Consider the following 11,645-nt stretch of genomic DNA (forward strand, 5'->3'; position numbering starts at 1 on the left):
GTAGACTACACTGAGACAGTGAAGCTTTACAACGATGTCATGCATTGAGAAGAATGTTGATGAAGTACAGCTGATTAATAAAAAAAATAATACTAAATAAATATAACACCAGGACCACTATCCAACAAGTCAATGTTTTTAAGTTTGCTAGTCCTGGAGTAGATGTTACTCAATAACTACTGTATGCCTATCACCCCATAGTGTATTATAAGAAATATAGTGAGCTCCAAAATGATTTGGACAGTGACACATTTTTTTGTTGTTGTTTTGGCTCTGTACTCCAGCACTTTGGATTTGAAATGATACAATGACTATGAGGTTAAAGGGCAGACTGTCAGCTTTGCATGGGCAGTATTAGGGTAAAGAAAATTAAAACACTGACCAGGATTCAATCTAACGCAGATTAACGACCTGTGCACAACATTTTCCTTTTAAAGGCAGTTTTCCCGACATTTGCTGAGATCAATTCGCCGTGAACTCATGACTGTAAGTCGCTTTGGATAAAAGCGTCTGCTAAATGGCATATTATTATTATTATTATTATTAACTCCACGGATGTCGGCTAAAGCAGAAATCACCTATTAGTTAATCGCAGTGCACAAGTAATTTATCTGCGTTTGTTTGAATCCCAGCCTTATTAAACATTTCTATGGCATGATTGGTGAAGCAGACTTTTAGGACTCTATTCAATCTGTATCGCTGAAGTTCAGCATTACAGCGCGATTGAAATGTACAGGCGTTAGCGGAGACTGCGTTCACAGAAAACGCTGCTTATGTTGGCACAATCGTAAATTACCTTTACATTTCTATCGCAAAATCTGTAACGCTTCAGCGATACAGATTGAATAGAACCCTTAGTGAAGCGCTCTCTTTGTTGTTTGTTTTTAGTGAAGAGCTGAAGCTGGGCTTTAAGAAGGACACTGCCTTCAAGGGCAGGCAGTCTATGGCGTTGGGAAGTGAGGAGCATAACGTGCGTGCTCGGCAGGAGCCTGTCGGTATAGAGCCAGGTGGACTGTCTGCTGGACCAGGCCATGGACCCCAACGTTCTGGGTGGGCTGGGAGCCCTTGATCTGAAACACACACCACCTAATGAGATGCCCCTCCGCGAGACAAAACGTAACCATGTTGTAATACTTCAAAAATACACTCTTCCTTCCTTGATGTAATCACTGACCCAACTAAATATTATAGGTTCAAGAAATGGTTCTGGATCAGGGATTTCTTCAAGGGAGAAACAAAGCATGCATTCCTATAGTATTCAAACAGGGCCAATGACTGTTGCTCATGATATAGTGGCGATGTTGTTCCTTACATACAGCCTTATTTTACATTTGACCTTTAGCAGACGCTCAGAGCGACTTGAGCGCATACATTTTCTTTTTTTCTTTGTACTGGTCCCCGGTGGGAATCGAACCAACACGCTGCAAGCACCATGCTCTTCCCTACTGAGACACACGGGACCACCTTATTGCCTTAGTCTCGTCAGTCATTTTTTATGCTTGAAAAAATTAAGTTAATGAATCCAAACTGACACTCAAATTACACTTCTATATTGTTTAACGAGCTTTTCAGTTTGTTTGGAATGCACTACATGGCGTATCATTACTAAACACCAGTCCTTCGATGTGCATTTGTGCGAAAGGCGTAAGGTTGTCGTCATTGTAACTCAGCCAAAAGACAAGACAATGTGTCCATTTTTATTGATCATACACAACCATAGAAACAGAGCAAACAGAGTTAAGTCAAAATATAATAGGGGTTGTTCATAAACGTTACCGTCAGTTTTCCCATGACAACAGAGTTTGTCGATGAGCATTTTACAGTTTAGTCCTGTGCTACTGGTCATTTTACAGTTACTGGTACTTACCACCCTTTTATCACTTGCATAACATTACACTAATTCATGACACAAAAACACAGGAAAAATGACACCTGAGGTGTATTCAGTGAGGTGAAACGGTCAGAACGTTGCAGATAGAAATGTAATGAATAGAGCTAACATGATTCTCTTTTCTATACATGACAGAATCATCTGTGCTATACAATTCATAATCTAGCTGAACGTTCCATAATGCAGCACCCTCTTGAACGGCCCCCAGCTAAATGTAGTTTAGTTAAAAGTTCTGTGGTGGGTTAAATTAAGGCAGATTAGTCTGGTATGTCTCAAGTCTGAGAAAGTCTGCATTTTTGAATGTGCACAATAAAAGGGAAAATATTGTTAGTTCAGTTTATATCAAATGAATCAATGGCTATTTCAGTAATTAAATATCACCAATGTAACATATCCTTGCAGTCTATATAACAAGTTCTCCATTTCATTTAGTCAAATACATGTTCCTTCTGTAATGGTACATAGTTCCTTCTTGATCACCAAAGCTTCCCCTTCTTTAGCTATTACATGTAAAGCCAACGTTGTTAAAAAACCTTGTGGTTTTTCACAATGTCATGAGTTGATTGTCACAGTCCATTTGTACTGGCAAAGGCTTTTTTTAGACAAGTGCATCTTACATTATGCAGAATCTGAAGTTACATTGTATTGGTTGTTGTTACTTGCATATTAATTCAGTATTATAATAAGGCAACAAGAAGTGCACACTGTTATAAATGGGTTAAACGCCATCGCTTCGATTTAGCAGCTGTGCCTGCTATCGCAAACTTTCATGAATAACCTTCAATTACTTCTGTGGAAAGGCTTTGGGTTAATGCAGGTAGTAACGGAGTTGAGAAAAAATGTCCCGAAAGAGGACAAAGAGAAAATCAAACAGATAATATAACATGACAAGAGTTAATACACAACACATCCCTGTTACATAGTTAGACAACCGTAATGGTTACCAGGGTTGGACTTCGGAGAGCTGGATCAACAAGTTAGGCAGCCAACTTCCAGATACACCGAGATTACTCTTGGTTTTCTGGTTCCACAAGAAAGCTTAAAGTGGAGTATGGGTTATTGAGAGGAATTATATAGTCAGTTATATACCATGCCCAATTCAAGTGTTATCTTTCTTGAAGAACTAGAATGTGCAGTTATTTCAGAATGTTGAGGAAAATCGTCTGACCAACTCATGCTATGAAATAACCCCCAGAATTAGAGTACAAAACGGACTACAAAACTGAAGGCAAAAGTTTACGTCGGCATTGGCAGCACATTGCATGTTTTTTTTCTTCCTAGACTAGTACTTTTGTTAAAGGGTTAGGTTATATTTTAGGCCTCCAACCGTTAATAAACTGCATGAGTTTCTTCACTTGGAGTTTGCTTAACTTGAAGTCCTCCGACAGAATCTCTTCCGTGAGCTGCAGGAGAAGATTTCCGTCGATTTTCTCCGTCACGAACAAAGACACAATGTCGTCGGAGAGGCCAATGAACCGTAACGATTTGGACACCTCATCGATGGAGAGTCCAGATAGGTTGGTGGGTGGTTGCCATGGTCCTCCGGGGGCTGGTGCGGAGGGGGAGGACAGTGACAGTGGGGGGAGGGGCGGATAGGAAATGGAGAATATGTCTGTCGTCGTGACCTGATCGTGTTGTTGGCTGACCAGGCACTTTAGAGTGTCCTGCTCCGTACCTTTGACTGCATCTGTACCTTTACATTTACTTGTCTCATTTGATTTGGGCGTCCTCGGTGGCAAGATGGGGCACGACAGGCTTTGTTTAGTGTTACATTCTTCTATAGTATTATCTCTGTACATTTCCAGGGTGTAGCTCGACGACTTGGTGCAAAACTGATTAGTGTACGAGGCTTTGAAGGGGACAGCATTACTGCTCTGCTCTCTTCCGTCAAAGTCAAAAAGGCTGGAAGTGCAGGGTGACTTAGGTGTGCCCAGGGGTCTTTTTCGGGGATAGCTGTAGTAACTTCGACAGTGGATGGGCAGGAACTCCTCCATGCCTTGAGAATCCCCTCCACAGAAGTCGTTGGGCCAAGATAGTCTAGAAGGGCAGGAGGTCACGCCGTCGAACGGTGGGCTCACGTGGGACGTTGTCGGGCTTTCCTCGTTAGCGTTGGCCTTGACCCAGTTACAGGGGTAACACACATGGTTCTGCTCCTCCGCCTCGGTCACTTCATTCCCTCCTCCACTGCCGGCAGCAAAATAAAAATACCAAAGTTAGTGAAAAGAACTAGGTACAAGTTGAGATTAAACACTACTAAACTATTCTGAAATAATGTCACATAGGGATAAATGAAGCCCAACATTCCAGACCATTGGGAGGTAAACAAAAGCTATTGACTAGTCAGCAATATGTAAGGAAGTGTGTACATAAGTACTTTTTTTATTGTCATTTCAATGTATCATCTAGGATCAAAATAAAAACTATAGACTGCAGGGCCAAATCCTTACTTAAGTGGCGTGTGTGAGACATGGAACCTTAGTGTAAATCATGCATTGAACTCAATGGAAGGTATGTGCAAAGGATGAGGCTACATATTGGGATTTGCCCCCCAGTCCTTACATGCTGTGTAGGCCTGAAGCATAGTAGGAGAGCGTAGGGCTTGGCGAGCGCGTTTCCGTCTGCCACGCCTTAGCTCCAGCCGGCGTTGTGGTGGACATCGTTGGGGTGGACATCATCTGCTTGGAACTTCGGGGGGGAATGGGAGGGGCGTTCAATAGACGACATTCTTCCTTCACCTGGAGAGGAAGGTGAAGGAAAACCAGCTAACTTTACAAATTACAATTCAGCGTGTTCACAATATGTTTGTCTTTAGCTGTGAGAAGCTGTTTACACCAGAAAGAATATTAAATTATTGTTACAATGTAATGTCTCAAACACTACATCTGATGATCATAAGCAAATTATATCAGTCATTTAAATATTTTCCCCAATTTGCTTGGTAATAATAATGTAACATTAGTTGGTAAAATGTAGCCATGGTGATGGATCACATGTGTACTCACAGCTTCGGACTTTGGAGGGACTGGGGGCGGAGGTAGACAGATTTCAGAGCTGATCATTGGGCCCACATGACTGGAGGAGACGGGGTACGATAGGACCGCCATGGAGGTGCCGATGGTGTTGCTGGTGCTTCTCGGGTCCTCGCCGCCAACACTGTGCCCTCCTCCCCGACTTGATCTCAAGTGGTCCAGCCACAGCTCCTCGTAGGGCACATCCGACTTCAGGAGGACGGACTGGCTCATGTTCTCCAGCAGCTCAGGGAAGAGGTACTCTGTGTCGACCGAGTCGACCGGCACGCCCTCGGGCGGCAGGAGCGCCCAGTCCCCACACAGCGTCATGAAGCCCTGCAGGTTGACCTCGCTGTTGCTGTGCAGGTTGTTGCCGTAGACGCACACCGAGAGCCGGTGGAATGACTGGGTAAGCTCGTCGCGGGCGTACGTGAGCGAGCTGGGCACGTGCATGTGGGAGGGGCAGCCATTGCTGCTCCCGCTACCGCTTCCACTGCTCTTCTTGGGGCTCTTCCCGTCGACGTCGTTCCAGTCGGTCCTGACATCGCGCACAGCACGGGAATAGTCGTCAATGTCAAACTGCTCCTGGCAGAAGGTGAACCAGCGGTGCACCATTGTGTCCAGCCACAGCTCGCTTTGTAGGAGCCCCTCAGGGATGATGAACTTGGGCATGGAGGCCATGTGGAGCGGGAAGTGGACAGGGATGATCTTGTTGCTGCGCAGCACGCAGCCCACCACCACCGTTTTGGTCTGGATGTTGACAAACTTGTAGCGGTGGCCCTCGCGGATCAGGTGCAGGTCGTGCTGGTTGCGTGGCGGGCTGCCAGGCACAGTGACGTTGACGGGCAGCCGGGTCTTCTCCACGATGTCACGGATGGTGTGCTCGCCCTCCTGCATCTGGAGCTCTAGGGGGCTGCAGGTGCTGAAGCGACCCTTACACTGGAAGGGCAGGCTGACGCTCTCGTTGGTCCGGTGGTTCATGCAGATGAGGCAGGGCATCTTGCCACGGCTCGCCATCTTGCTGATGGAGTTGAGCTTGCTGATCTTCTTGAAGATGGTGTTGAAGCGCGACTTCTCCTTGGATGCCTTGGCGTAGAGGATCTCTGCCTGGCCCATGAGGGTGAGCTCATCACCGGTGCTTAGTGTGATGTTGTACACCTCTGTGTCCTCATTGCATTCACCCGAAGCCATCTGTGAGACGAGAACGTGTTAGATTGCAGCCTCATTGCCTAAAAATCACATAACTATAACCCCATAAAAACACTCCAATTGGACTCCTACTATGACATTTGGGAAACGTACATAACTTGCACGTCACTTTATAACGCTAAAATCATCTTTTGATTAACTATCAACCAATAGCAACTGACCTTCACATTGAACGTAATTTCCTCCATGACATAAACCCGTTCGGGAAATGCTTTGGCCACCTCCTCCACGCTGTTGAAGTACTGCACCGGCTCCTTGACATCTCTGTCCTGCTCCAGCAGCTTAAACTGACCTACAGGAGGGGGTGGAGAGAATCAGATGGGAGAACTTGCTTACATGTAACCTTGTTTATGTTACTGGATAGGATAGGCCTTTGTTTTAGTTTAGTCGGTGCTTGAAAGGAAACATTTCTGAAATCTCTCAGTGAACATTACTATCTGAATACCCCTGGTTCCCAGCAGTAGCCTGAGCCTGCACCAGGCCAAGCTTTCATTGCAACCTCACTGTTCCAGTGTTATGTACAGTGTTTCCGTGGATCAGTTTTACAGTTTGGTGCACTGACTAAGTACACTTCCCCTATGCTGTAAGTGAAGCGAGAGCATTGATCATATGACAGTGTGTGAGGTTTCATCAGCCAGATCAGCTTGATTGGGGCAGGCGCAGCAGCGAGTCATTGATGTAAAATGGACCCATCTGTGTAATCATTGATTCGAGCCTGAGAGGCTTTTAAGATCAGCGAAACAGGACTGTGCCTGTTCTAGACCAATTCCCCTGAGCAAACAGTACTATGTGCATGTTTGCATGTTGCATATTTGATACTAGCACAGGATTTATAAAGCACTGATTGTACAGATGTATTTTTCTTGATTAACTGAAATGGCTTTAGAACGGCATTGTAAAGCTTGTTGACAAGGAAATAAACTACTAGCAAAGATCTGTCTGTAATCAGTCCACATTACTGCAAAATAGGTAGGTTAAATGATATGCTAGATTGTGGCAAAGGAGAGTCATAGTCGATGTTAGGTTGAGTGGGTAGTAGCGTACTGATTACTATTACTCCGTAAGGCATTCACATACATCTGAATAAAACATGGCCATGTGAACCACTGATACAGAGTAGATTTCATAATGGAACAGCGATTTGACTAACCTTCATAATGCACTGGGATCTCTATTTTGGGCCCAATGACATAATGGCCCTCCTCCAGACTGTGTGCAGTGATTGTTGTCCATTGCCGACAGGAATGAATCAAGAGGTAGTCATTGTCTCGTAAGCCGTCCACCAACTCACCTGGAGAAGAGAGGCACTTCCATAAAAATGACATTTTTAACAAATACATTTTTACAAATGTTTGACTACAGTAAATCACATTCTTTGAAATGTATAACTTTAGTTATCAGTCCCCCATGAATATTATATTTTACATGATTTGCATATCACTATGTTTTTTATGTAGACTTTGTAAAAAATAACTACGTACACTATATATACAAAAGTATATGGACACCCCTTCAAATTAGTGGATTCGGCTATTTCAGCCATACCCGTTGCTGACAGGTGTATAACATTTAGCACACCGCCATGCAATCTCCATACACAAACATAGGATGCCAACTTTCCAACAAGTCAGTTCGTCAAATTTCTGCCCTGCTAGAGCTGCCCCAGTCAACTGTAAGTGCTGTTATTGTGCAGTGGAAACGTCTAGGAGCAACAACGGTTCAGCCGCGAAGTGGTAGGCCACACAAGCTCACAGAATGGGACCGCTGAGTGCGTTAAAAAAGTTTGCCCTCGGTTGCAACGCTCACTATCGGTTCTAAACTGCCTTTGGAAGCAACGTCAACACAATATATTTTCATCGGGAGCTTCATTAAATGGGTTTCCATGGCCGAGCAGCCGCACACAAGCCTAAGATCACCACGCGCAATGCCAAGCGTTGGCTGGAGTGATGTAAAGCTCGCCGCCATTGGACTCTGGAGCAGTAGAAATGCGTTCTCTGGGGTGATGAATCACGCTTCACCATCTGGCAGTCCGACAGACGAATCTGAGTTTGGCGGATGCCAGGAAAACGCTACATGCCCCAATGCATAGTGCCAACTGTAAAGTTTGGTGGAGGATGAATAATGATCTGGGGCTGTTTATCATGGTTCGGGCTAGGCCCCTTAGTTCCAGTGAAGGGAAATCTTAATGCTACAGCATACAATGACATTCTAGATGATTCTGTGCTTCCAACTTTGTGGCAACAGTTTGGGGAAGGCCCTTTCCTATTTCAGCATGACAATGCCCCCGTGCACAAAGCGAGGTCCATACAGAAATGGTCTGTTGAGATCGGTGTGGAAGAACTTGACTGGCCAGCACAGAGCCCTGACCTCAACCCCATCGAACACCTTTGGGATGAACTGGAATAACGACTGCGAGCTAGGCCTAATCGCCCAACATCAGTGCCCAACCTCACTAATACTCTTGTGGCTGAATGGAAGCAAGTCCCTGCAGCAATGTTCCAACATCTAGTGGAAAGCCTTCCCAGAAGAGTGGAGGCTGTTATAGCAGCAAAGGGGGGACCAACTCCATATTAATGCCCATGATTTTGGAATGAGATTTTCGACGAGCAGGTGTCCACATACTTTTGGTCATGTAGTGTAGCTTGCTAAAGCTTCAAATAATAAAAAGTATTGCTCTCATGGAATGTCATTCCTTGAACTATAAATATGGCTATCATCAAGGCCTAAACCAAATACCATTTGCATGTGAAAATGTCTGCATTTGCTCAATAGTTTTGTGGCAGTCCACTCTTGGTGGGTGTTGCTTTTTTCTGTATGCATGCATTGTCCCAAGTAAGCTAGGTAGCTAGCTAGCTACAGACGGTAGCTAGCTATGCTACAGAAAATGCTCCTGCAATGCATTCCTCGATCTTTGCATTTCAACTTTCTAACTTGTTTTGTTTAAGCTTGATAACAATAAAGACTTAACAAGTTAGCAAGGAATGAATCTAGATAGCTAGCTAGTTACAAGCTTTAATCAAATTATTGTATTATGGCAACTTTAATTAGCTAAAGCTTAGCTAAGCTTTTACAACTTTCTTGACTACAGTAGCTAGCTAATGTCAACATTGACAGAGTAACGTTACATAGACGGTATGGCTAGCCAACTAGGCTAACTAGCTAATTAACTATCCAGCCAACTTTGCTAGGTTGGAGGCTAGCTAATTGGCTAACTGGCATTTTATGCAGCAAATCAACTGGTTAGCCCCTCCTAAAAACAATAAATTGCTCCAGAAGTTGCCTTACCACTGTCCAACTTGACAATTTGCGGCAGTCTATAAACACTGACAAGTCGATCTAAGGGTAAAGACGTCGTGCTCCATGATACATCTTTCAAATTGTTGTACAGCATTGATCCAAGGTCCATGTTAGCTTGTAAACACACGACACATTAGCATGAACGCACCCGTTGCTGCTAGCTATGCATTGTTCTCTCATGTAACCTATAATTTTCTTATAGTTCTGTTTTATTTACTTTGAGGTTAGCTAGCTATCATGAATAGTCGCGCAGCCATGTTAGCTCCTTGCTAGCTGGTATGCTAGTTAACCCTAAATTGACAGGAAATGCCATGTATTGAAACCATAGATATCTGTACATGCCAGACGTCTACTTCCAAAACGATTCCCTTGTCTGCCAGTCAGCCGTTGCAATTACTGCAGGGTCACGCACAAGCCTAGGGTATTATATCTGAACCCAAGAGAGAATATCAGAGTTATTTAAAGTCTTTATTTTACTTTAAGTCCTACTCAAACAACTATCAGTCTGACAAACATAATATGTTATGCATATAACATACATTCACCTGCCAGTTTATTAGGTACACCACCCCATTCACAAAAATGTATCACTCCTACAGTGAGTCAAGTGGCCATGGCTTGCTATGTAAAGCAGGCAGACAGGCATCAAGGCATTCAGTTACTGTTCAATTAAACGTTAGAATGGGCAAAACGAGTGACCTAAGCGACTTTGAGTGTGGTTTGATCGTAGTTGCCAGTATCTCAGAAAGGACGCCCTCCAGGGCTTTTCACGCACGACAGTGTCTAGGGTTTACCAAAAATTGTGTGACAAACAAAAAACATTCAGTCAGTGGCAGTCCTGTGGGCGAAAATAGCTAGTTGATGAGAGAGGTCGAAGGAGAATGGTAGTGGTGTGCAGAACAACATCTCGGAATGCACAACTTGTCGATCCTTGTCATAGATGGGCAGCAGATGACCACACCGGGTTCCACTCCTATCAGCTAAAAACAAGAAGAAGCAGCTCTAGTGTGCATGCGATCACCAACATTGGCAACTGAGGAGTGGAAAAATATTGCCTGGTCCGACGAATGCTGTTGGCAGTCAGGATTTGGCGTAAGCAGCATGAGTCCATGGACCCATCCTGCCTGGTGTCAACAGTACAGGCTGGTGGCGGTGGTGTACTGGTGTGGGGAATGTTTTCCTGGCACATGTTAGGTCCCTTGATACCAATTGAGCAACGAACGTTTCTGACACCTTGTAGAATCCATGCCCCAAAGAATGCAGGCTGTTCTGGAGGCAAAGGGGGTCCGACCCGGTACTAGATGGGTGTAGCCTACCTAATTAACTGTCAGGTGAATGTATATATAAACGCATATATTGGGATTTTAATATGTTATGCATATTATGCACACTGAACTGAGAAACTAAATTATTGATAAGCCGAGCTGAGGAAGTCAGGCCTGCAGGGTGGGGATCAAATACATAGGAAAACAAAACACAGGTATTTGTTTTGTTTTTCCACTCCATGCCACATGCATAGGCTACCAATATCAATCTTGAAGATCACTGGGCCTAGGCTACTCCAACACCAGCAGAAGATCACTGGGCCTAGGCTACTCCAAGAAGACTGCCCAGTGATATCTCTCTTCTTTGTAGCTGGTGCTGAGCTGGCTGTAGGCTGCCTAGCCCATGTCAGGACTGTCAATGCATTGCTACTGTATGCACCAACGTCAGTTGTCATACCTGTCTCACGTTCGCAAGGAATGTCTAAACAGCCCCAACGCTCTGTCTAAACATTTTTATAAACTGGGTGGTTCGAGCCCTGAATACTGATTGGCTGAAAGCCATGGTATATCAGACCGTATACCACGGGTATGACAAAACATTTATTTGTACTCTTCTAATTACGTTGGTAACCAGTTTATAATAGCAATAAGGCACCTCGGGGGTTGGTGGTATATATGGCCAATATACCACGGCTAAGGGCTGTATCCAGGCACTCCGCGGTGCGTCGTGCATAAGAACAGCCCTTAGCCGTGGTATATTGTCGGAAATTCTGAAAATACAACTTGTAAACTCAAAGCAACGAGTTGTGTGCATTCACATGCTTTTAACTCATTGCGTTCAAACCTTTGGCAGATATCTAACTCCATACTACTACAGTGCTGATCAAGCTGATCCTAACTGTTATAGGCCAATTTCTATTTTGCCCTGTTTATCAAAAGTGTTGGAAAAACTTGTCAATAATCAACTGACTGACT

At 44.3% G+C, this 11,645-nt stretch overlaps 1 protein-coding gene across 1 annotated transcript; it reads right to left on the reverse strand.

Moving 5' to 3' along the window:
• Positions 1 to 1,683: 1,683 nt before the first annotated feature.
• LOC121569214 (GRB2-associated and regulator of MAPK protein 1-like) lies at positions 1,684 to 9,689 on the reverse strand. Its single transcript, XM_041879983.2, has 6 exons — positions 9,394 to 9,689; positions 7,259 to 7,399; positions 6,270 to 6,400; positions 4,894 to 6,090; positions 4,451 to 4,626; positions 1,684 to 4,075 (listed from the first exon to the last, which is right to left on the reverse strand). The coding sequence occupies exons 1-6, from the start codon at positions 9,512 to 9,514 to the stop codon at positions 3,199 to 3,201; spliced, it is 2,643 nt and encodes an 880-aa protein (XP_041735917.1). The 5' UTR covers positions 9,515 to 9,689; the 3' UTR covers positions 1,684 to 3,198.
• Between the last annotated feature and the right edge of the window lie 1,956 nt (positions 9,690 to 11,645).

The sequence above is a fragment of the Coregonus clupeaformis genome, chromosome 7 (genome assembly GCF_020615455.1).
Source record: "Coregonus clupeaformis isolate EN_2021a chromosome 7, ASM2061545v1, whole genome shotgun sequence".
In the NCBI taxonomy this organism is placed as follows: domain Eukaryota; kingdom Metazoa; phylum Chordata; class Actinopteri; order Salmoniformes; family Salmonidae; genus Coregonus; species Coregonus clupeaformis.

Coding starts and splice junctions, on each gene's coding strand:
- LOC121569214 (XM_041879983.2), bottom strand. CDS start 9,514: ATGGACCTTGGATCAATGCTGTACAACAATTTGAAAGATGTATCATGG. Junction 6,401..7,258: donor GATCCCAGTGCATTATGAAG/GTTAGTCAAATC, acceptor CCCCTCCTGTAG/GTCAGTTTAAGCTGCTGGAG. Junction 6,091..6,269: donor AAATTACGTTCAATGTGAAG/GTCAGTTGCTAT, acceptor CTCGTCTCACAG/ATGGCTTCGGGTGAATGCAA.